The following is a 24,064-nucleotide window of genomic DNA, read 5'->3' on the forward strand; positions in this document are numbered from 1 at the left end:
GCCATGATTAGAGTAATAATATTGATATCCGTGTCGCCTCTGTCACCAAGACTGGCGCTAGGGTCATTGTGTGCTCATTCGACCACTAACAGGTAGGATATTCTGTGACAAGGAGTACTCTAGCTGGAGTCTAGCTGTTATTCCGCGCTGGACCCATCGAATAGTCAGGGGCATTCCACTGTCCATCACTTCTACTTAGAATTTCCACCAGCAGCCTTCTTATAGCGATCCAGGGCGAGTGCCCGTCTCGTCGCATGATCCACAATCGGTCCCGGGTATCCATTCTTCTCAGCGAGGTCGCCCGCGCCGCGCTCATACGGATCATGAATAGCCGATCCCTGGATTTCGCGCAGCTCCGGTACCCAGCGCCGGATATACTCACCATCCGGGTCAAATCGCTCGCTCTGGCGTAGTGGATTGAAAATGCGAAAGTATGGTTGCGGATCAACTCCAGTGCTGGAACCGAACCCCCAGCCGCCGTGGTTAGAGGCGAAGTCGCCATCGATGAGGTGTTCCATGAAGTACCGCTCTCCACGTCGCCAGTCTATCAATAAATCCTTTGATAGAAACGAGGCCACGATCATGCGAGATCGGTTGTGCATCCAGGCGACGCTATTTATCTGTCGCATGGCAGCGTCGACGATGGGGTATCCGGTTTTACCCTCGCACCACGCATTAAAATAGTCCTCATTGTACTCCCATTCAAGGTCTGTAAATTCAGACTTGAAGCATTTGTTCATGCTGTCCCTATTAGATCGGCCCCATGTAAGCCATAGAGAGGTGACACATGCTTACCATATAAACGGCCAATGAACCAGCACATGTTTGTAAAAGTCCCTCCATGCCACCTCACTAATCCAAGATACAAAGCCAAGGTCATTCCGGTCCAGTTGATTTTTGTTCGCTTTCTTAGCTTGAGCCACTGCGGTTCTGGCACTCAACGATCCAGACGCAAAGTACGGACTCAGAACTGATGTGGTCTGCTTGCATAGTGAATTCCGCATATCATCGTAGTCCGTGGCTTTCTCCTCCAAAAACCGTTCGAGGCGATCTAAAGCCTCGTGTTCTCCCGCTGGATATAGTTCACGAAAATGTTCCCTCTCTTCGTCGGACAATCCCTTATTATCCGGTGCTCCGGGTATCTCGCTTTCGAAAAGGCTTTTAAAGACTTTCCGAGTATTACCAGGATTGGCGCCAGGCTCTTCTGACGCTTCCAGATAATCTGGATTATCCATAAGAAACACCTGCCATGCGCGAAACCATGGACTGTATACAGCATACTGCTTCCCCTGTTGACTACTGAGTAAACCCGGCGGAACAACACAGGTATCGTGGAGCAAGTCAAAGGCAATACCGTTCTCGACACACAACCGAACCAGCTTCGCCTCTCGACGCAGCTCGTCAACTTCGTACTCAATGTTTGCAAACAGATGATTGGCACCCCACTCCTGACATAGATCAATAATGCGCTGTGGTATACCCCTCCGTTTCTCCTGCGTTTCCATGTACAAAGGAATGTCCAACTCGCCCAGGTCCCGCTTCAATTGCTCCAAAGTCCGCAACGTCAGATCCACCCGCGCGGGACTGCTCAAGTGCGCTGTGAGATCCTCGGGCGAGAGAATGTAGAGCGCGATAAGAGGGATGGAATGTTCGCGCGCAAGCTCATATGCCTTCCGCAAGGCACGATTATCGTGCAATCGGAGATCGGACTTGAACCAATGAACCACGGCCGCATTCGGCCGAATTGATAGACGGGCATCCACCGTTTCTTCACAGACCCTATTCAGTGCCTCCATTGGTCGTTCCAGCGTGCCGTCGTTGTAGGCTTGGCATCGCTCGTTGCTCATCTCGGGCGGGTAAAACTGTCGCAAGACTATGCCGAATTCTTCCGCTTGTCGCGCATTGGGATGCGGTGATGATAGATCGGCCTTTCCCCGTTTGTTAGAGTGTGAGGTGCTGTTCGTTCCATTTTCTCTGGTCACATTTTGCGATGGCTTGCGCTTTTGAGGCATGTTGCGAACGATGGTGGGTGTCAGCGTAGACCGAGATCGCGATGAGAGAGTAGAGGAGTAGAGCAATGTAACGCGTGAAAGCCCAATGACTGGGGAAATCCTTCTCATTATAAACAAAGACTGTGGTTGTGATTGCGACGGCCCCTAGCGATCGCGTTGACTTCATTGACTGGATCGACACAATGAAAACCCTCTGACGTCACTGCCCCATCGACCTCTAAACGTGACAATGAAACCTGAGAAAACAGGTACACAACATTCCTGTTCTGGTCTGGAAATACACCCATGGACTCCTACTTAGTAGCAGTATGCAACTCTCCCTGCTCCTGGGATATGTTAAACTAGCGGTAGATTCCATGTTCTCACCCATGTTTCACTTTCACTGCGCTTGTATGCTTGCCTCATCTCCCTTTTACTACCTAGGAATCAGTAGGACCCGAGGTAGTGATAGAGATGCGGAACAATCGATAGCCGGAGATAGGTGAATATTCGGCATACCATTGGCCCCCATGGACTCTGCAAAGGAGATTGGGCCCATTAAGTCGGGCAATCCAACAAATTTCGGTGCGGCCCGACGTTGAGCACCTACACGGAGGCGCCACGGTGACAAAGACGGGGCAACTATACGCCTACCAACTCGATCGCGTACTAGAGCATTGCTTGAATGACTCTAAGTAAGGTCTAGCGTCCGGGCACTGTTTGTGGTTTAGTGCTTCTTTCGCGGTCAGCCTTGTCAGAGCAGCACATGACTCAGGCTGATAGGCAACAAAGAGCGGCGCATTATTCAGGCTCACTCTCATACAACAATTATTTAAACACTGCTTCCTCCTGTATTGTCACTTCCCTTCGTCGTCACTTGCTCTTCACTCATATCACGCACCATGAGTCTCGACGCACTCCCCAATGAAATCCTCTGTCTTCTCCCTCTCTACATCGATAACATTGAGACCTTCACCAACGCCGCAGCATCATGTCGCAGACTCCGTGATTGCCTATACACAGCACACCCCAACACGATACTCCGGCTGGCTGCCGCCTCGGCCCCCACATTCTTCTCTCCCCACCCTCATTTCCTCGTCGCTGCCACAGCCCGCCAAGTCAGTGACTGGGCATTAGGGAATGAAGCGCGTACATCTGACCTCCGCAGAGCCTTGCAAGGTGGAATCGACAGCCTCTATGAGTTCTGCCTCCAACATGCGGGCCTAACGCTAGAAGACATCCGAAGAACACATCTAGCCCGGTTCTCCACCATTAACCCTCTCTCGGACAAGATCGACAAGATGGCCGGCAGGCAGTGGTACGCTACGCCAGGTTTCTGGAATGGCGGGGTGAGCGAACCCTACACCGTCGCCACGGAGCCAGATCGGGCGACCTTCCAAATTATCACATACGGGGAGTTGTTTGGGCGAAGCATGGACGCCTTTCTGCAGCCGGAAAAGAATCTCCCCTATTTTGATATACGAACACGAATCGACTACTTCACCTACTGTCTCCCTGATTGGGTTTGTTCCAGTTACCCCGGGTTTATCAGATTGGCGACCGGTCCGTATGCGACGCACCTTGAAAGACCGGGGGAAGGAGACCAGACAGCCATGCATCATATCCTACATTGTGGTCGATGGAGGCGCATGTGGGCTGCTGCCATTCGGTCGGTTCTGGGAGATGACGATGCGTTTACTAATGAGGACGAGGAGGAGGAGCACTGGCGGAAGAGGATGTTGCGTAATGCGTTGCAGAGTCAGGGACTTGAGGGGATGCAGTTAGTCACGTTGCCCGTGGAGAAGATGGATAAAGAATATGTACAAAAGGTGAGGAGGATGAAACAACAGATCGATCAGTTGAATCAACCTCCACCAGTCGAAATGCTGGGGAAGGGGACGCTCACCCCCGTGTCATTTGCTCCGGACCCTCCCAATGATGTTGAGATTCCATGTAGGAATATGTGGGGACCGTGGACGGCATTCAACCCAGATGCAGCGTCGGATGAGGACTCAGAAGAAGAATCAGATTCGGAATGGGAATTAAATTTTGAAGAGATTGAACAATAATACACCTCCTACTCACGATTCTCAAGTTCAAACATTTCCAACAAATATATATTTGCAAAACTTGTCATGTTATGAAACATTGGCTATTAGTATTTGAGCGACTGTATGGTTTAGAGAGTCCTTTGTACCGGCCCTTTGAAATTCTGCTGTTTATATAGGTAATGAAGTTGAAGACTGATACTGATCCCAGTCAGCGCTACATTGACTACTAGTAGTAGCTAGTTAAGGATGACTTGCATAAGTGAAGCTCTTTGATGCTATTTCAGCACACCAGGGTCTGACGCTAAGCCAGACTAGGTAGAGATCGATTTAGACCCGTTTATCAATCTGTCCGCTTCCTCGGCGAATGCCTGTGGGTTCGAATCCCACTGGGATGGAAAGTCTCCTTTTTTCCAACAGATATTTTTTGTAATTCTCGGCGGTAGTTACTATGTTCGGAGTTCGCCCACATATCCACTGCGTAGTCTCCACAACTAAAACTGACCCTTCTCTTTATTAAGAAAAGATCGTCATGTATGGAATAAACGAGGCTCGATAAGCTTACCGCCTACCCTTCTCATGATGCTATTCATGCCTCAGGGGTTCAATGTTTAGTGCTGACTGTATGAGACGGCACAGCCCAACTTATCTATTCTCTTTGTCGGATATTAACATGTCTTTCCTTTCAGATTATTCTCATGAGTTGGCAGACCCACAGATGAGTCTCGAATACCTCCGTCCTCAGCGGAGCCAAGCTACGCTCATTTGTGATCATTCCGAGTGACTCATCAAGACATTTATGACATAGACCATTGAAAGATAGAGCCCTCAGCAAAATCTAGATCAGCCTGACAAAGCGTCAACCTGGTTCTAGTCTTCTAGAAATGTTCTCAAGTTGGACCGGTTCGTGAGCAATGTGAAACCGCTATACCAACCGAGTTAGCCCGAGAGTGGTTCCATGGTTCCATGGTTCCACCCAACATCACAACCGAAACCTGAAGCTGATTCCGCTGGGCACCGCAAAGACCAACTCTGACATCAGTTCCAGCCCGCCAAGGTGTCGAAATGCCATCGAGGACCACGTCCACTCTACTCGAATCACGATGGGCTCCGCGCCCAGAGGAGTCAAAGACGAAGCGGTCATCCTCCACGTCCCGAGGGGGGAACCACCCAGCTCCCTCGCAGGAACTGGCCCGCTTCATGAAAATTGTCGGGCGATTAAAGTGGAAATTGCCCTTTCTGGCGGAGGGTTACCGCCTTGCCACACTCCCCGCCGACGGTGGCGTGGATGTCGCGCATGCGGAGATCATGTTCAAGATCGATTTCTTTGAGTACTATGCGCTTCTGGAGCGGGCGATCGTGCATTTACTCGGCGTCTTCGGCGTGACAGTCACTGGCGCTTTCACTAGATCGCATTCGACTCCGAGGCTGGGGAGGAATGGATCCCCGGTGGCTACGCACCGGTATCATGCCAATGTCTTGGATACGTTGGAAAGCGAGAGCTGTCCACTGCATCCTGTTCTCGGGACTGGAAATGTGCGCGAGCAGCTAAGGAAGGCGAAAGAACTACGTAATCGCTGGAAGACAGCCGACATGTCGAAAGAAGAGACAGAGAATGACTCGTTTCGTCGACCAAGGGAGACTGCGATGCCGCTTGAAAGCTACGACTTCGACCATATTCTATCAGAAATCTTCGTGGGTCTAGAAGATGGACTTGCACTGGCCCGGGAGCATGTAGCTAAGATCGAGAGTGATACTGGTGACGGCTTGTCGGGCGATTCAGAGGCAGATTGGGATTTCATTGTCGACGCTATGGATTGGGAGGCAGTGTGAGGATTTCCTTCGCATTTCTCTCTTCTTTGTTGTATTTTACGGGCTTCATGGGTTCGCTGGCGTTTGTCGTTTCCCCTTTGTCGTTGTATATTACTGTCTTGTATAATATAGACTACCCGAAAGGTTGTCACCCGGTTGTGCAGACTACACCGTCGTGCTAAAAACTGAAGAAAGACATAAGAAAATTTATTAAAAGACCATGTAGAATACACTATATTCCCACTAATAATTTCGTTTCGTATCAAGGTCAACCAATTGCACCACACTGTTCGAATCATTCGAATCATCCCTATGGGAAGAATCCCTCTGCGACGTTGACGAGTACTGAACCGTGTAGCTGACCGATTTGTTGATCTTGCTCTGTCCATTCGACTGGCCCTTGGCGTACCAGTTGCTCGGTCCGGTGGCATACGTGCGTTTGGTCGACCCGCTGAAAACACCGGGGAAGAAGTGGTTAAGCAGAGCGCGGGAGGACGGGAGACAGGCGCAGATGATAGCAACTTGCGACTCGATGACGGACCAGTGGATCAGGGGATATATACCAGCTGAGTAGGTTTAGCAATGTTCACTAGTAAAATACGGGGGATACAAGGACTACGTACCGGTCTGATTCTGGCCCCAGCGGTTGTTCCAGAATACGACTACTCGGATGATGCCGATGATAGTCAAACTGTGACATATACTATTAGCGCCATGACAGACAACAAGGGAAAGAGACAAGGGGGTTGCATACACCGATCCCATCACGAACATCAGACCGACGCTGAGCTTCTTGTACAATGGCAGCTGCAGCTTGCTCACTTCATAGACCGGCATCAAGACCATGATGGCGTCGACAATGATATTCACCAAGCAGTTGCCCAAGATGGCAGAAATGAAATCAATGCATGTTCCGGGATCCTCATTCTTCCAGCCATCCCACGCTAAATGGACCGGAGTGCATCTCAGCCCGTCCACAAGTGCCCATGTGATTCCAATCGATGCGTTGATACCGATGAGCGTGTATGCCAGCGTACGGAACATGCGGGATTGGAAGATCCGGAGCAAGAACAGACAGACGGATATCTTAGCGAGGGAGATTTGGATCTTGTACATCACGGCGAAACCTTGAAAATACTAAAGGGAAGTCAATAATGACACCAAGGCAATCAGATGGCAGCGATGGCTGACCTTGTAGAATTGAGTGATATCAGCGAAGGGGATATCCCAGATATTCTTGCCGAAGCCATATTTGATCACTAGACTGTTAGCTTTAACAATTCCCAAACTTCGAAGGACCGAGCTTACTATAGACATTGAGAACGAACATGGCCAAACCCATGACCTGAAAAGAGCTTAGTACAGAGGCTACGTATTGCGCCAGATTGGTGCCTTACGTAGGAAATGATGATGGTCAGGTCATCCCACCCCCAACCCCCACCCAGGTTGAAGCTTTTGGCACCGATACGGACGGTGAAGAAAAAGGTGGCCAGAATGAGGGGAGCTAAAGTCGAGCCCTCAATGAGGGGCGGCCCCTGACGGGGTGTGATATTGCAGGATTCTTCGGTCAATCGCTGCGTGACTGTCTACGGTTAACCTCTCGAAACAGCCCATCAGGCCTGCTGAAGACTCACTGAATTCTTCCTTGGTTGTACCATTCTTGGTGACGCAGTCCACTAAGGCAGTCTGCCGGGCCTTATCGGCGCAGAGGTATGTCGTTGTGTTCCACTCCCCTTGAAATAGCTGCTGCATACACGAGATCTGATCCACGCAGACATACACGGTCAGCAACGAGTGCCATCACCCAAACGTGACCCAGACTTGGCGCAGGACTTACAGCCGACGATGGAAACTCATTGGGGTTGGGGTCTGCGGCGTGCAAGCCAACCCCCAAAGCCAGTAGAGACAGCACGATCTGGTAGACCTTCATTTTGACAATGGAGGCACTTCAATCCAGTGACCTAGCGAAGCATATTCAGGAAATAGAGTAGCTATTATAGAATAAATTGTGGATGGGCCAGCCTCGCTTCGATATTAATGCCCACTGCCCGCTAATCCCTGTACGTTTTTTTTCTCTTTATTTTATTTTAAAAATTTCTCGCGAAGTTTGGAACGCCCGGCCAGTGCCTCTCCACCATGGCAAGTGACCCCGAAGGGGAAGTTTCATACTACACTAGAGAGGTTAAGCTTATTTGTCGTCATTTGGCTGCCTCGTGGCATAAATCCCGGTGCTTAATATTTGGAACGCCAACATCGGTAATCAGGGTTTGATCGCTAACAGTGCAGGACCTTTGGCGCGTCTCTTAAGCTTAGCGTTCTCAGTGATCAACCCTCACGATGGTCTCTGACTCTATGATCGATCGGTTCTCCAAAAAGAAAAATTGGGTCCAGTGAAACCCAGTCAATGAACAGGCTATCCCTAGTCTTGGCTGTCGTGAGGCGACCTGAAAAAAAACTTTTTCTGGTCCCCGGGTCTCCACTTAGGACCAGATCTCGGTTGCAGATTTATTGATGGATCCTACCCCAATTGGGTAAATCCGGTACCTTGGATATTGAATCTGCTCCCTAGGGTCCATCTGGCTGGCTTGTGCCTGGCTTACCAACCGGTTCGTCACGGCGTCCAGTCTGGTACACAGTCCACAGTCCACAGTCCACACGTGGTTGGGATTCCCTCTTGCTTGGTTCCGTGGTTGTTGACTTGTTTCATCCGTGAAGATTCTCTGACCAAACCACGTTTTCTACAAGTATCGCCATCTCCCTTCTGCAATTTCTTTTCTTTTTTCATTTTATTTATTTATTTTTTGCCTCTTGCTTCGCCGGCTTAGTGTCCCTCAACCCATCGAGGGGGAAAGATGGATAGTAATTAATTAGGATCACCTCGCCGAGTCATGAAAGCCTGCACCTTGCGGACTCCAGTTTCCTGATGTAAAGAGGCGGCCATTTGAGTGTGCACTACAGTTATCACCGTAGAACTTCCCCCTTTAAGTGGGTGTTTTCCCCCCCCAGGCCAGGGGAAATCGAAATACGAAGCTGCTTCGGGAAGCAAATCTTGGTCGCAGGACGCCTCTTCCACCAGGCGCTTCCCGTAGGGGCCCAGATCTGCGTTGGATCTCTCATCGAAATTTAAACTCTAGGGGAACGTGTGAAATGCACCATATATGGCACAAACATATCTGGGATTGTCGGTCCTCGGTAGAGCGGGCGTTTGATTAACCCTTTGATAGGGCTAGTTAGCTGTCGGCCAAGCCTCGGAATTTGGATAGCAGATGCAGCCCGAGAAAATTCCTCTCGGATATACTGGTATTACTATCACTTCCGCCATCCTCCGAGAAGTAAAACTCCCCACTTTACGATGCAATTTATTTTGCCCCTTTTGACTTTGTGTCTGTGCCCAAAAATACATCTTCATGTAGAGTAGTGCCGTATGGAGTAGAGTGGTCTACACAACTACCGCGTCCACCCGCCCTCAAGACTCTTGCCAGGCAATCTTCTCATAAAATCCAGTATGTATACGCCTCAGTGATCTGTAGCATCCTAAAGCTTTTTTCAGGAAATGAGCATTTTCTTGACTAGAGTTCTTGAAAATTGCTGTCTACTTGAAGATGTTCTCACCTCAATGCTTGTTTAAATGCCATCCTCTCCCTTGATGATCGATATCTAGGCGGTCACCATCAGATGCAGTCATAAATCATGCATTAGTTCCAACCTTAATACTGGGTAGTGTATATGTGAGACTCGGCGCGGTAGCAGGGTGATGGCCAAAGTTGACCATCCTTCTCCCGAAGTCCTCGCTATACCAGTTGAGTAGGTAAATCTGGATGGATTCACAGTGAAGTACTATTAATAAAAATGTAAAGCTGTAGGTATAGGTCCGCAAAGCCAAAATGGTAGGTCCTACCGATGTATTAACCTCGAACCTTCTGTGCAGCGGGCAGAGGTTACCATATCGAAACACGACATTCAGTGCTCACGTCGTCGAACACAGATTCCTACGCCACCAGCCGGCATGGCCCCCGAGAGAATGGTGAAGTTGTCTGGTTTTAGTATCACACGCGGGAACTACTCCGTAGTTGCCTATTGTATGAACGAATTGAACATATCTGATAGGTTGGGGGAGCTTACCCCGCTACAAACTATTTCCGAGGGCCAAACCTTTCCAGGGACTCAGAGAATGGATGCATGGCTCGGCATGGAGGTGGCAAAACTGCCATGGCTGTCTAGATTCAACCGACCCTTGTATGGCGCGGCCATCATTCAAGGTGTTGCGGTTAGGAAGCTATGAACAATGAGCAGCATTATTGAGAGGGATATCAGAGAATCTACAGGGTACTTATAATACGGAGGCGTAGATGCACAAGCAATGGGATGTTAGGCAATGATAGGGCTCTAGGCTTTGGGGTTGAAAATATCGTATAAGCATAGTACGCCCAGCTCCATACTCGGTGAAGGTGAACCCAGCAGAGCCTTGAGATTCCAAAGCCTACCATAGTAACTAGTGCTACTAGTCTACTAGTCGCTACCTGGGAAGTCGTGATGCATTACTATTAGAATACCATATTCCATTTCCGGCAAGATCTCCCAATCGGATGTCCAAGTGTGGGACACTCCCAGATCTCGGCTTTCGCATCTCGTATTTGATACAATTCATTCGCATCAGGTGTGGCGGACTAGTAGCTGCTCCTCAAGGGGAACATCTTGAGCTTGCTATCAAATCATCCTTCAAACTTTGCGTACCCCCCTGCTGTTTGCAACCAAGAAATTGATATCCACCTCAAGTATGAGGACGCTTATCAAAGGTGTCGGTGGGCTTCCCCCGGTTGATTTCTCTTGGAGATCGAGTTCCGGCGACTACCGGTTAGAACATGGAGAATTCTGGACGAACATTGCAAATGCAGCAAACTGCTAAGAAAGTAAAATTATATAGAAGTTCAGATGGCATCATGATGGTTCCCCACCCTGTCGGCCCTTCTCGTTGACGGCAATGTGTCTTGAACACACTGAAACATCAGTCGAAATGACATCAAACTTCTCTGGGGCCTAGACGAGATCGATTAACCCGAGTTTACAAATCCCCAAAGGAATAGTGAGCATCGAGAAACAGCGATCGGTCGTTCCTCCTCCCAGTCCGAGTCCCCAAGTAAAGAAACGCTCGTAGGGATCCTCTGACTGGCCTGGATAACAAACTACTAAAAGATGCGTTTTATATCTTAGTTCGTCACTTCCTACAGTTCAGGTTCTTTCATCAGCCAACCTTCTGCATACTCCTCGATACAGGACCTATACCAACCTTACTGCTTGTAGCATCCTGACCTTAAGTTCCCGGTTTATGCCTGAACTGGCCAATTTTCATGGCAGTCCTGGAAAGGCATCGGAATATTTTGCCTAGTCTTACTAAGCTTCTGTATTATATTGATCATACTTAATACACCTACAAATATATCCTGTATACTCTGATTCTACTATCTACGAAAAGCCCTTTCTATTAACAAGGGGGGCTGCAGAGTCTGGTAGACAGTTAATCAAGTAGATGGAAAAAGAGATATGTTCTTCATAAAGAAGAAGGATATTTATGTAATAGAATAAGTTATTAACAACAAAAAGCTTAGTTACCCTTGCTATGTGAGATATAAATATAATATTGATAATGGGCGCAGAATATATTAACTGCGGAGACCGTAATATGATATCCAGCCACGGAAGCCATCGCTATTTCCCCATTCATACAAACTTAGCATGAGCAGCGTCTGGATATCCATCGCTGCCCTCGTGTAACCCGTGACACTACTTCAATTCAGTTCCAAACCCCGTTTATATACTTTATGTTCCAGTCCTACGGCCAGTCCTTTATATACAAATATCTCGCTGGATATAGTATCTAGACTCGACTCTTACACTTTATCAAGTCTGTTCTGATGGGTATCTGTATAGTTACTAAAGCCAATCTTGCAAATTCTGGAAATTCGCAGATAGTTAGTATAGTATACTAACTTCATGCTAACTTTATACACAGATTAAAATAGATTCAATCTATCTACTAAATATACAACGAGATATATTTATGGTCTCTAATACCTAGCAGGTTCGGAAGTATTGGATCTACAAGATATTCCGACCACAAATATTCTTTTACTTCTGCAAAGATAATAAGGGTAAACCGAGAGTAATATGGAAGTCTCTCAGACCCCTCGGGTGACTGTACTCGGCTGTTTATCGACACTACACAACTTCTTGGGTCGTGAACGCTTTAACCAAGAGGACCTCTAAAATCAATATAGTTCGTGGCCGGCCAAACGTTTCCTGGAAAAGGACTTTTTTCATGATTGTCCGTCATGGCTAGAGAGTCCAAGCATGACCCTTCGGAAGAGCGAAGTTTTGCCATTAGCAGGTTATTAGTTGCGGTTTTGGTCTAATAAATTTACTTTCAGAGATAGACATCTGGCGTAAGAGCTTTTCTGGTTCCATCAGTTCCCGCCGGACTTTTATCTCCGGCCTGCAATGAACCAATGCCAGCGCGCCCTGACCTAGTGGGCCATTTGGTAATGCATTAGCAATCATCACGTAAAATTGAGACCAATCGAGGAGAACCTCAGCTTGGCCGAAAGAGACTTTGGTATAGGAGTCAAAACAATGAACAACTAGCATGAGCCTGGAGACACACAGTAAAATGCCAGCCGGTATGATCCACGTACGGCCCATCACCCCATCAATGACGCTGTTGCCTTCATTCTGGGCATTTCAAGTCTTTCTACTCCTTGACGCGGCTCGTATAAGACCCTGGGCTCAAAATTGTCACCGGTGGCCATTGAGTTGAACGCAGTGATAGCGAAGGCGCAGCGTGGCATGCGCCCCTTACGGAGGACAGGAGTATATATACGACTGTTCTGGGAGTTGGAATCAGATGAATGTTATTCGACCTCGCTAACATCCGGGGGGATGGCGGGTCGTGTTTCAACCCAGCCTTTTTTGGGGGGTAAGGTTTTAGGTTAACCTGTAGATTAGACATTACTGGGTGAGATGCTCTCGCTACGGTCAGTGCGGAGAGGAGCCATTTGGGCTCTCTCCTTGACCATAAGTTGTGTTCTCTCCACTTTCAAGCTATGTATATAATAGCAGACACGTCTCCCCGTGCTTTTATAGTAAAAAGTGGATTCGGGTTCCCCGCTAGATCCGGCCATTTCCGGGTGCTTAGAACCCCAATCCGAACCTACAGGGACTTGGGCCAATTCAATCATTACTACTATCCTGCCTGCCTGTCAGAGACCGGCCTGATGGCCTTGCTGGTCGTCAAACAAGGTGACCTACCTCTGGCTAATGGATTGAGTTCAAGTAAAAAGGTTGTTTTGGTTGTATGGTTTGCATACTCAGTAGCGGAAAAAAGAAAGGGGGGGGGAGAGAAGGGGGAAAGAAAAACACGAGCCACAACCGAGCTGAAAGCTGAACCCACTGGAAGACGTTTCCGGTGATGAATCATGAGTTGCGGTGAGATCCAGGGCACTAACGTGCCGCCCTTACCCAATTGTCAAATGTGACAGGGGAATTGATAGGCCTGCCATGCAGATCAGTAGTCGTGGCTAATGGATTATGGAATAGATATCACAAAGTTCCACATTCTGTGAAGCAAAGTTGTAGATCGTAGTGGATTAGCCCCACTACTTATTCCAGTATTGGGCATATCTCAGACTAAGTTGGGAACATACAGCAAACTAGGACATAGTGGTGAATCACGATTCACCCCGCCCTTCAGCTGGACATGAAATGGGTCAGCTATTTACCGGATATCGCGACGAGTGGTTGAGGGTTATAGAATAATACTGTGCTCAAAGTGGGGCGGAACAGGGGGTTTAGAGGTCTGCCTGGTGCAGAGTTTGAAAGAAACCTATATAGACGAATAGCCCTGCCACTGCAGATCTAGTTCGTTTCAATCCTAGACTGCAGGACGAAGAGCGAACAAACCGACAGAATGGCACGCGACCAGGAGCTCATCTCCCTTTCCTCGTTTGGCAAGGACCTCCTGGCCAGCGGCCTCTTTACATCTCTGGACGCACCAAACTTCGCCGACAAAGACATCAAAACCCCAGCTCGCAGGAACCTTGAGGTTGCCCCGGGGGAAATATCTCCACCGCAGCTGGCCAGTCCGGCCAAATATATAGACCTGCCGAATTTTTCGGGTGAGACGTACGGATTGGAAGACTCTCCTGAAACTCCCGAGCAGCTCATCATTGGAGGTGCTGAGGTTCAAAACGTGTCACTTGTTATGGTAGACAAGCACGGTGCTTACCATGACTTCAAGGTGATGCCTATCCCCGTTTCTGGGGCTAAGAGCGGTACGGGGTCTCTTCTTGTTGCCCCGGTCGGAGAATCGAAGCAGATAGCTGCTCAGCCGATGCTTTTGCTACCAGCCCAGACGGATTCTGATCTCTCGTTTTCCGATGATAGCAAGGTTTTGCCGCTGGGAGAACTGGAGAAAGCAATGAAGGAGTCTAAGGGGGAGGTCGGTGTGGCGGCTGTTAATGCCATGGTTCTCAGTGGAGAGATCGAGAACTTCTTTGGCGTCGAGGGGGTTACAGGCAAGCTGTACTGTTACAAGAGTGATGAGGAGGTGAATGACGAACAGGGAGAAAAACCAATCAATGAAAAAGTTATGCTTCAAGACATGGAATCGCCCCTAGGAATCTTCTTCCCCGAGATCGAAAACAAGACGATCAAAGCTTTGCCCCTCAAGAACCTGGAGTTTACTTTTAGCAACACGAAAAAAGAGATTCTGCTTCCGGAGGGACTCCGTCTGCAAGGTGACCTGGAGTTGAAGGATGGACTGCAGTGGATTTCCGATGGTTTGAAGAATGTTTTTGACAGTGAAAAGGCCACAGAGCTACCCTCGAAGATACGGGTCAGTGCCCTTTTGTCCAAGGAGAGAGACTGGACAAAGAAGCCCAAGATTGAGGGTATCGTTCTTCAGGCCTTTCTCCATGAGATGAAGCTACCCGCATGGGACTTTTTGGAATTTCAAACGGCAGGTATTGAGCTGTCTGCTAGGAAGGAAACCGCGAAAAGTGACATCGAGGAGGATCCGGAGGAAGACAATAAAGAGGGCGTTGACAAGAGAACAGAAGAGGAGGGAGACGGTAAGTCAAGGGAAATAATAGTCAATAAAGACAAGGTGCGTCCCACGGTCGATTGCTCCGTGATAAATGACCAATACAAGATCTGATCATGCATAGGCCTCGAATGCCCCCACGATGAAGGATGATGCCACGGAGGAGAAGCACGAAAAAGAAGAGAAGGAGAGCAAGGAGAAAAAAAATGGAAGGTAGGTTTGGGCTGTTTGGCAAGCTCAATATTACCAAAGCTCCCAAGTCGGCGGTGCCACTGGAGGCAAGATACTGGATTCGTATGGGAGACTGGAAAGAGGAGAAGGAAGAGGAAGAGGAAGAAGTCGAGGACGATGACAAGGACAAGAAATTAGAGAAGCAAGACGGCGGAGAGGGTAAGGAAACTCACGAAGCAGACGAAAAGAACGGTGGAAAAGAGGGCCAGCCCGCAGAAAGAGGAAGGCAATATGAAGGTGAGCTCCTTGTCCAGTGTGAAAAGCAGAGACAAAACAGCTGATTTTATCTAGTATTGATCGCGGTCAGCGAATGGAAGGATTTCTGCGCCATTTCGAATCTTGATGTAGGTACCATGCACAATATATTGAGGAATGAGTTGCTGAATATTGAAAACACAAAAGATGAAAGAAGCCCAGCTGCACGCATTCTTTAAACCTGGCGAATTCCGGAAGTCTTGCACCTTGTCTGTCACTGGATCCCTCGAGTTTGCCCAAGGGTGTCTTGACAAGGATGACGAGGAAGAGGAGGTAGAGAAAAAAGGGGAGGAAAAGAAGGAAGACGACAAGTCGAAGAATGCGACTCTAACAATCGAGGGGGTTCTATCCAGACGTGAGCCAGCTTGATCATGCAAATAGAATATCGACTGACAATATTTTAGAGGACTACCATTTTGATGCCAAGGTGGGAAATCTGAAGCTCGATTCAATCTTGAAGATGTATGCTCAGATTACCGGCGCTGAACCATCGAAGGAAGCCAAAGAACATGACTTAGTCTTCGAAGAACTGCATTTGAATATTAGCCGCAAGCTGAAGAGCAAGGAAAAGGCAATAGAAGACGAGAAGGAAGCAAAAAAGGAAGAAGACGAGGAACAGCCTTCCACTTCCTTGGAGCTCTCCGGCAAAGTCAGCTTCAATGATTGCAAGAGTGTTCACGGTTTGATCAAAATTGACCCTACCTCAGGCCTCACTATCCATGGCGGAGTTGAGGATTACGAGATCAAGGATGCTGGTGTTATTATTAAAGAAGCCAGTATTGATATCTTCATTGGAGCAAAACCCGACAAGTCCCAGGACAACTCCAAGAACACCAGGCCGAAACTCGAGGCAGATAGGAAATCCGGAAAGGAAGCTGGCGAGGACAAAGTGGAGGTCTTCAACCGAGCAAGCAAATTTGCCATCAAAGGCAGGGTTAATTTCAGTGGCATAACTGTGACGGTTGCCTTTATGACTGAGCGCAATGAAACCAACGCCAAGTCGGAGAAGTCGTCTGAGCGGGAATGGGTCTTGTTTGGTATCTACGAAGAGAGCTTGCACCTAGGAAAGATGTGCGATATTATGGAAGGCCCCATGGCTGACCTCGAACTGAAAAATGTTGCTCTCATCGCGGCATCCGGCGAGAACAAGACAATCGAGGCGTTGAACACGCTTAAGTATCCTGTACGAAAGGGTGAGTTGGGGCATCATCTCCATTTTGTTGCAGACTGATGACTTGACGGTAGGAATCTCGCTATGTGCGACTATCCCACCTCTGCCTGAGCTGAACAATTTCGCCAAGCAGAAGGTGGACGGACTGGTTCTCGTTGCAACGATAGAAAAGAAGAAGCTGGAGCTCGGCGTCCAGTTGCCCACGGCGTTTGATGTGAGTATCCATGCTCAACATGATGTGCATCTGGCACAAATTGCTAAGTATGTGAATCAACAGGTCACTATTACCGATAGCGCTAAACTGTGTGAGATTGGAATTGGCATTGAAATCAGCAAGACTCCCAGCTTGATGGTCATGGGCACGTTGAACATCGTAATGGACGTAGATCAGGATCCTCTGCTCCTCGAGGGCATGGTGAAAGCTGGCCTGCTCAGTTCATCTGCTTCGATGTATGGCCTCTTGTATTCCTCCATCTAAAGACGACCAGCGCTAATCTTTACATCTAGTGCCACCAAGTCGCCGTGGGTGAATCCATTGAACATCAGCAAACATGTTAAAATCGCCGACTTCAGAGTCGAGATCGAAATTACCTATGCCACGGTCATGGAGCTTGGACCATCGTGAGTCAACCACGTTCTATCCCAGGATAGCTACGATTTGCCCGCTGGCTAACATATGGGGTAGCAAACTGGGCCTAGCTGGAGATATCGAGGTAGGAGAGCTTACTGCTGGAGCCGCCATGCAGATCAGCCACCACCCTGGTGAGCAGGTTATATCGGCCAATATCTCCAAGGTCGATCTCATCGAAATCATCCGTGTTGCTGGCCAGGTCGCCGAAATCCAAGCCTTGCAGGATATCCGTGGTGGCGAGGATACGTTTGTTTTTACCGATGCCAACATGTATTTCTCCACCGGGGGAACCATAGCCGGGAGAGAGTACCCACAGGGTATATCAGCCGGTGGGAAGCTGACAGCGTTTGGGAAGACGGCCCAGTTTGACCTAAGCATCGGCAAGGCTGGTCTGGATTTCCAAGGGCATATCGATAATTTCAGTCTCGGGCCCTTGATCGTCTCATCTGCCAGTGGAGATCCCCGCGCAAAGATGGTCGTGGTGATGGCTAAAGACAAACAAGTGATCCAAGTGGACGGAAAGGTAAGATGCTTTGGAATTGGGCTTGCCACCTTAGTCGACATCCAAATAGGAACCGAAACCCCGTCCTTTGCTGCGCATATTGACGTGGCGTTTACCGAGGCATTTATAATCAGTCTACAGGCGACGGTGGAGGACTTTAAGGAGGTCAAGAATCTAGCAACAAAGGACTTATACTTCCAAGCCCAGATCAAAGGTGATCTATTTGACATGATCTGTGAAAGTATCAAGAGCCTGCTCCGGACGCTTGAGGAGCTGGGTATCCAGGGTATTGAATCTCTTCAGAGCCTTATTGGAGCGCAGATTGCCGAAAAGCAGGCCGAAATGGACCTAGAGAAGAAGAAACTGGACGAGGCACGGCAAGAGGTAGACGACCGGCGAAAGGAGCGCCAACGAAATATGAAAAGGGAAAAAGATAAACGCGACGAGGCAAAGAGAGAAATCGAACGGCTGCAGGACAAGGTGACCAAGGCCAAGCAAGACAAGGCTCAGGCTGAAAATGAACTGAAGGAAAAAGTCGAAAAGCTTAAACTCGAAAAGGAATCCCTTATCCAAAGCAAGAGAAAGGAGTATAATGACAAGCTCGAGAAGGCCAAGGAAGCTGAAGCAAACAATCAGAGGGAGCTAGAACGACTGAGGCAACGACAGAGAGATAAATACGGCACCGATTTCCTCAAAAAAGTGCAGCTTGCCCAAGGAGCCTATTATGAAAAAAAGAAGATGGTATCAGATGCGTGGGACGCTGTTGTGTGGCTTCAATGGAAGTATGACCACACAAGCTTGTAGGTGCCCCTCTGCCCCCAGCTCTCATACAATGCTCGCAGAATGCTGACATGTAGGAATAGCCCTGAGGACGCATATTGGGTAGGTCCTTATTTCTATCTCTTAGTGGCAACCATAGCTGATGTGTTCCATACAGGGCGTGAGGCTCGTGGCAGCCAAAGGTGTTCTTGAGGCAGCCAAGGTTGCAGCAGACGTATACTACAAAGCTGCCCAGGCGCTTGACGACATTGCTAATTCTGACGCCTTTCAATCCATCGTCACAGCCATTGAAGATACAGAAAAAGCGGTAGAACGCGCGGCAAACGGAGTTGACAAACTTCTCAGCGGAGGTGGTGTTGATGGATTTCTTAGATCCTTTATCGACACGGAAGAAGCCAAGATCGAAGCAGCTATAAAAGCTCTCCAGGCAATGCAGAATGAGAACAACGAGTATCAAAGGGCTATTCGGGAAGCGCAGCACATTCTTGACCAGAAGGCACCCGACCTAGAAGACAAGATCGCCCAGGCCGATGAGAACATCAAATCCCTGGAAGAGGATGCAATGCTGGCAGATCTTGAGCGAAAATATAACTATCAGCTTGAGGTCCACAACAAAATACACAACACCATCCAACAAATGCAGGCTGGACTAGAGACACTCAAGGAGAACTGGCAAAAGGGGATGCACGCGTTGGAGGACGTGGTCAATGAGATCCAAAAGAAAATCAACGCCATCTTTCACATTGAGAGAATCGAGGTGGGAATCCACACTCATGCATTGATCGACGACAAACCCCTAGTCTTCAAATTCTATGGCACGGTGGCCAACAGGCATTTTGCAATCGAGGCACAATGGGCGCCAGGAAATGATCTCAGCCGTTTGTATAAGGGAGTCACTAATGAAATTCTGAAGCTCGCCGTGTGATAGCGTCAGACTGACGGTATACTATGCCGTCCTACACAGTCAAGTTACAATTAAATGGAATGATTGTGTGAAGGTGGCAGATAGGACAAACCGTCACGATTCAGATAGACTCATTTAGCATTAAGAGAATGCCAATTTATACGAGCGGCTTGCTGTCCATGATCCATCAGTTGAAATGTATTAACATACATTTGTCTATCTTCAGTGCATAAATTAGCGTTACCTTGAAATAAAAACAATTGCGTCGACAATGGCAATGTCTCATTATATCTGAGAGAAGTATGTATGTATTTGAAACTAAATTTAAGGATCTTGGGGGAGTAGAAGTATAGGCCCACGAGCGCCTCGATATGCAAGTCTTGTGAAGCTATGCTTGCCTATGCAACAGAAGACTCAGCTATGTATCTGCACTCTCCAACTGCTGAGGACAATGCAAACACCCCAGGCGCATTTCATCCGAAAATCGCCAGAATCTCTTCTTTCGGCTCTTTCAGCCTATTGGCGGTTGATACATGGTTTACCTCAGGGCTCTCTGCTGCTGTGGATGCTATTGCCATCGTCAGTACCTTCAATCTCTCCATCATTGACAACTGGCACTATTTCGTAGGGTACGAATGATGGCAATAGCGTCCATTCTATCGTTCGTCGTGTTTCTTTCTGGCCGTGAGCTTGCAATGGTCTATGAAACACACTCCAAGGCAGTTGTGTGTTTACTCGCCTGCCTTACTTATATCGTTATTGGATATGCTCTGGATGCTTCTCACAGGCGTCCTCCAACACACTGCACTGAACTCCGCCGCTGGTCCCTTCTGGAGTATACTGATCTGTTGAATCGGTCAAATGGATCTTGGCTGGTGTGTTGCTTGTATCCTGCAGTGTTGAAATATTAGTCTTCTTCAGGGTCCATGAATAGGCCCAAACTCTAGGCCCAAGGCCCAAGCCCAATCCCTAAGCCCACGATAGCCCCCCCCTAAAGCCCATTTTTACATAAAATTCCAGTCTTGGTATTTATAAAACTACTAAATGAGTAAAATAAAATACTGTTTTTTATCTCTATTTGATATATATAGAAAGTTATAATATCCTTTTCTATATAATCATATAAAATAATCTGAGAGCAATCGAGGAGTACCTCAGCTTGACCAAAGGAGATTTTGATATAGGGGTCAAGAAATGAACGACTAGCACGAGCTTGGATATGAATAAGTCAGCTTTTATGACCCACGTAGGGGATCAGTTATGGAATGTCTCTATTAGATGTCGATGCAGCTGTCGGTTAAACTCTGGAGAAACCTGCAGAGCATCATTTTGTGACATAACAGGACATTGCTAGTGATGGCATCGCCCGTAAGCAAGACATTGTCTGGGCCATGCCAATCTTTGCCATCACCAATCTACGATTCCGGACCGGGGCCTTTATCCACTGGCTAAGGTAGCTCGACGGCTAATGTTTCATCACTCCACAAGCTGCCGTGGAGCTCTACTTCCGGCGCTGTTGCTTATTCGCTTTGCAACTGGTATTCCAAGATACAGCCATATACTATTCGACCAACAGGATTTAAACTTCGAAGTCTTAATCAAATGGGACCAACACAAATTTTAACCCTGTAATACCCTACCGGATCTCAGCAACGACATAGGGGATATCCCAATCCCAACATCGGTACATGCGAGCGAGACTCTGCACGGTTCCCAATTCGCGTCGTAGTGGATCAAGAGCCAGTTTGCCGACTATATTAAACAAAATAAATGCCATATTATTGGTGGAGCCTGGGTCTAATATGCCGAGGGACTCTTGGCAGATCAACTCCTGTCTGAAAGTGAGTCCGGAAAAACCTGATATGGCTTGGCATGCCACATCCCTCGGCCCTAAGCTCTCTAGACATGGCTCTATCTATGTGCTTGATTGATGGAGAATAGGGCTATAGGACTGACTCTCCGACACTCCGCGTCTTTGCCTAGAAACCGTTGTATCGGACAGATTGTGGCCATGTTGATGGACACTGTTCGGTGGTCTCGAACAGAGCTAGGAATATATAACAATGCTTTGCTGCTCGTCTCAATAAATATGTGATTACTTTCTCTGGTTGTGTTGTTGTTAATTTTATGCACCTTAATCCACTCATTTCTTGTTAAATCTTCGTTGTGTTATTTCCAAGGCAAAATGAAAGCCGTTCTTTCTCTCACAGCCCTCCAGCTGCTGGCCAGCTACGTGACAGGTCTCCCGCTGCAGGACAGCGTCCTGGCCAAGACTGTCAAGCGCCAGAACACGAGCTCCTGGAATCCTCCATCAGAACTGGTGACCCCTCTTAACGAGGTAATACTTCCAATCGCAGATCTCGGACCTTCACTAACGACCCACAACATCCATAGGTATGGGAACACCAAATGTCAACCTACAGCGACCCTCTCGAATTCCGCAACTACGGATACGACCAGGTCATCGACGGCAAGGGCAAGATCAACTATTGCGTGCGGTGGGACTCCACCCAGTCTGTGACCCAGACACAGCGGGAACAGGTCGAGACGGCCGTGCGGCGGTCGTTCAACAAATGGATAGCCGAACTGGCCGGCTTCGATGGGTTCCCGTACGAGACGGTCGATGTCAATGTCGTCGGATGGGCTGTCAAGGATAAGGCCCTGCTGCAGGGCGATACCTCGGGTGTTGAGGTGTATACCACCACCGATGAAGAGGGTATCCCGCAATGTGACCCAGGCTGTGGACGATTCTTCCACCAGGACAACGACTACAGTGCCTGCGCTGCTGGGGCTGATCGCCACTACGGTATGCAATTTCATTCCTCCGGTACGCTTGCATACTGATACATATTAATGACAATACAGACCAAAGCCTGTGGCTCACTGATGGCTTCGAAGGCGGTGCTGGTGGTGACTGGGGCCAGCGCATCGGACAGGAGTATTTCATGCAGAACCTTGAGCTCGAGGATATCCACATTCTCCTGCATGAGATGGGTCATACTTTCGCTCTGGATGGTACGCTATTCCCCTTCGGTTCTAGGAGACATCGACGCTGATAATTCTAGATTTCTATGATTGGACCCCGACTGGTCAGACCAGCTTCATCATGCTGGCTGGCAGCGCGATGAAGATCACCGAGTTTGACGCGTGGATGGCAAAGGACTGGTGGCGCCATCTGAAGTCCCGCTACAGCCTTTAAATGGCCCTTCGTATACTTGGAATAGACCAGAAGATATCGGGCGATTTCGATAAATGTGGCCGTGGGGTAGAAACCTTAGTTTAATTCAGAATAGGGTGATACTGGGATTGACTCAGCAGCATTATTCAATCCAATGAATATAGCCCCTCTGCGTCAGAGGTAATTCCGAGTACAGTCTGCTGTTCAGACTATTCTGAGATACACAGCGACCATATTACTTGGCCAGAAAACGGTAATTAATTGATAACTATTCCCATATCGCAGGCATCTGGGCGACCCACCAAATTATACCAAAACTAATGCCGAAGCGACCGGGTAAACAAAAAGGGTATCGATAAACATAATCTCGCCGAGCGCAGGCCCGGGCTGATCCAAATAATGTTTAGACTTGGTCCATTTGTGTGCTCTGCGGTGCAGTTGCTGGTGTCGTTGCTGGTGCCGTTGAAGGAGTTTCCTTCCTTCCAAGTGGCCTATAGCCCGGAAGATCGAATTTCAAGATTCCGCAGATGCCGAGGGTGACGGCGAGTGTCAAGACGCAGAAAAGAACCCTAATTAAAGTCGATTATAAGTACTCTGTGTCTCTGTATTATGTGTGGAACACGAAAGGATACAACGAACCATAGCAGAACAGCGAAAGCAATGATCGCATTCACATAGTCAGACGTCCCATATGTATGAGATAGCCTCGCGGCCATAGTGGCAAAAGAAGCTAACCAGAAAACCATAGTCACAGAGTATAGCCCAAGAAGCCCGATGGTGATTATCGTGTTGAGTGCGGTGTTCGTGGCTGCTTTACTCCGAAAGATCCATGGCACAACGGCGGCTGCCACCGAAGCCAACATTGTCCATACTGAGTTAAAAAGAATGAAAGCGAGGATCGATGGGACCGCTATTGTCACTCTCTGGGACGTGTATCCGTTTCTCGAGGGATCATAGCGATATTCCCTGTTGCTCTGGCTAAAGAACGAGACCAGGTGACCGGTAAGACCTAGTTCGATCACTGCGAAGACGAATGTGGTTCCTAAAAGCGCAAACGGTAACACTTGACGAAGATTCATGGTCAATGTATGTAATACTGGCTTCAAGGCGAGGACGACGGGGATGGCAAGGCGAGCAGTGAATGCGGAGGGAGGTCGCTCGTAATATTTGACTTCTGGCTTTTCTGTTTATGATTTTATCCTAATTAGTTGTTTTATTTTCCCCGTATTCCGAGTGCACCAAAGAGGAAAAAGTTTGCGACTTGTCGAATGTGATATAAGCCTTCTTCGTGTTCGCGTATAAAGATCGACAAGAAACCTTACTTCGAAGTTACTAGTTTGCTCTGAGTCAAGAACTATTGGTGCTCGACAACAGGCAGATACGAAAACAGCGTCACGAGAGGAAACCCTTGCAGTTATCCTTGCCATGATATAAGGGTTTGTTCCTCCAAATTTCAGTTTGAATTGG

General features: G+C 48.3%; 7 protein-coding genes across 7 annotated transcripts; 4 read left to right on the plus strand and 3 right to left on the minus strand.

The window, feature by feature from the left end:
- Window positions 1-191: 191 nt before the first annotated feature.
- On the minus strand, window positions 192-2,120 carry ANOM_000341 (deoxyribodipyrimidine photo-lyase PHR1; the record flags this gene model as incomplete). Its single annotated transcript, XM_015545599.1, has 2 exons — window positions 192-741; window positions 796-2,120. The coding sequence occupies 2 exons, from the start codon at window positions 2,118-2,120 to the stop codon at window positions 192-194; spliced, it is 1,875 nt and encodes a 624-aa protein (XP_015412200.1).
- A 773-nt stretch (window positions 2,121-2,893) lies between these two features.
- Window positions 2,894-4,060, plus strand: ANOM_000342 (uncharacterized protein; the record flags this gene model as incomplete). Its single annotated transcript, XM_015545600.1, has 1 exon — window positions 2,894-4,060. One exon carries the CDS (start codon window positions 2,894-2,896, stop codon window positions 4,058-4,060), a length of 1,167 nt encoding a protein of 388 aa, XP_015412236.1.
- A 1,044-nt stretch (window positions 4,061-5,104) lies between these two features.
- On the plus strand, window positions 5,105-5,872 carry ANOM_000343 (uncharacterized protein; the record flags this gene model as incomplete). Its single annotated transcript, XM_015545601.1, has 1 exon — window positions 5,105-5,872. The coding sequence occupies one exon, from the start codon at window positions 5,105-5,107 to the stop codon at window positions 5,870-5,872; it is 768 nt and encodes a 255-aa protein (XP_015412237.1).
- A 222-nt stretch (window positions 5,873-6,094) lies between these two features.
- On the minus strand, window positions 6,095-7,781 carry ANOM_000344 (uncharacterized protein; the record flags this gene model as incomplete). The annotated part of the gene is made up of 8 exons (XM_015545602.1): window positions 6,095-6,417; window positions 6,475-6,542; window positions 6,606-6,988; window positions 7,043-7,110; window positions 7,160-7,196; window positions 7,249-7,433; window positions 7,486-7,612; window positions 7,689-7,781. 8 exons carry the CDS (start codon window positions 7,779-7,781, stop codon window positions 6,095-6,097), a joined length of 1,284 nt encoding a protein of 427 aa, XP_015412233.1.
- Window positions 7,782-13,811: 6,030 nt separating this feature from the next.
- Window positions 13,812-19,440, plus strand: ANOM_000345 (uncharacterized protein; the record flags this gene model as incomplete). The annotated part of the gene is made up of 12 exons (XM_015545603.1): window positions 13,812-15,008; window positions 15,070-15,158; window positions 15,229-15,413; window positions 15,468-15,520; window positions 15,579-15,786; window positions 15,836-16,624; window positions 16,677-16,816; window positions 16,880-17,052; window positions 17,110-17,223; window positions 17,288-18,535; window positions 18,599-18,617; window positions 18,673-19,440. The coding sequence occupies 12 exons, from the start codon at window positions 13,812-13,814 to the stop codon at window positions 19,438-19,440; spliced, it is 4,983 nt and encodes a 1,660-aa protein (XP_015412234.1).
- A 2,164-nt stretch (window positions 19,441-21,604) lies between these two features.
- On the plus strand, window positions 21,605-22,618 carry ANOM_000346 (uncharacterized protein; the record flags this gene model as incomplete). The annotated part of the gene is made up of 4 exons (XM_015545604.1): window positions 21,605-21,757; window positions 21,814-22,225; window positions 22,285-22,434; window positions 22,485-22,618. The coding sequence occupies 4 exons, from the start codon at window positions 21,605-21,607 to the stop codon at window positions 22,616-22,618; spliced, it is 849 nt and encodes a 282-aa protein (XP_015412235.1).
- A 382-nt stretch (window positions 22,619-23,000) lies between these two features.
- Window positions 23,001-23,778, minus strand: ANOM_000347 (uncharacterized protein; the record flags this gene model as incomplete). The annotated part of the gene is made up of 2 exons (XM_015545605.1): window positions 23,001-23,166; window positions 23,237-23,778. Coding segments are annotated over 2 exons (633 nt in total), but the record flags the coding sequence as incomplete, so codon positions are not given.
- Window positions 23,779-24,064: the final 286 nt, after the last annotated feature.

Source organism: Aspergillus nomiae (genome assembly GCF_001204775.2).
Source record: "Aspergillus nomiae NRRL 13137 chromosome Unknown contig00004, whole genome shotgun sequence".
Taxonomy (NCBI): domain Eukaryota; kingdom Fungi; phylum Ascomycota; class Eurotiomycetes; order Eurotiales; family Aspergillaceae; genus Aspergillus; species Aspergillus nomiae.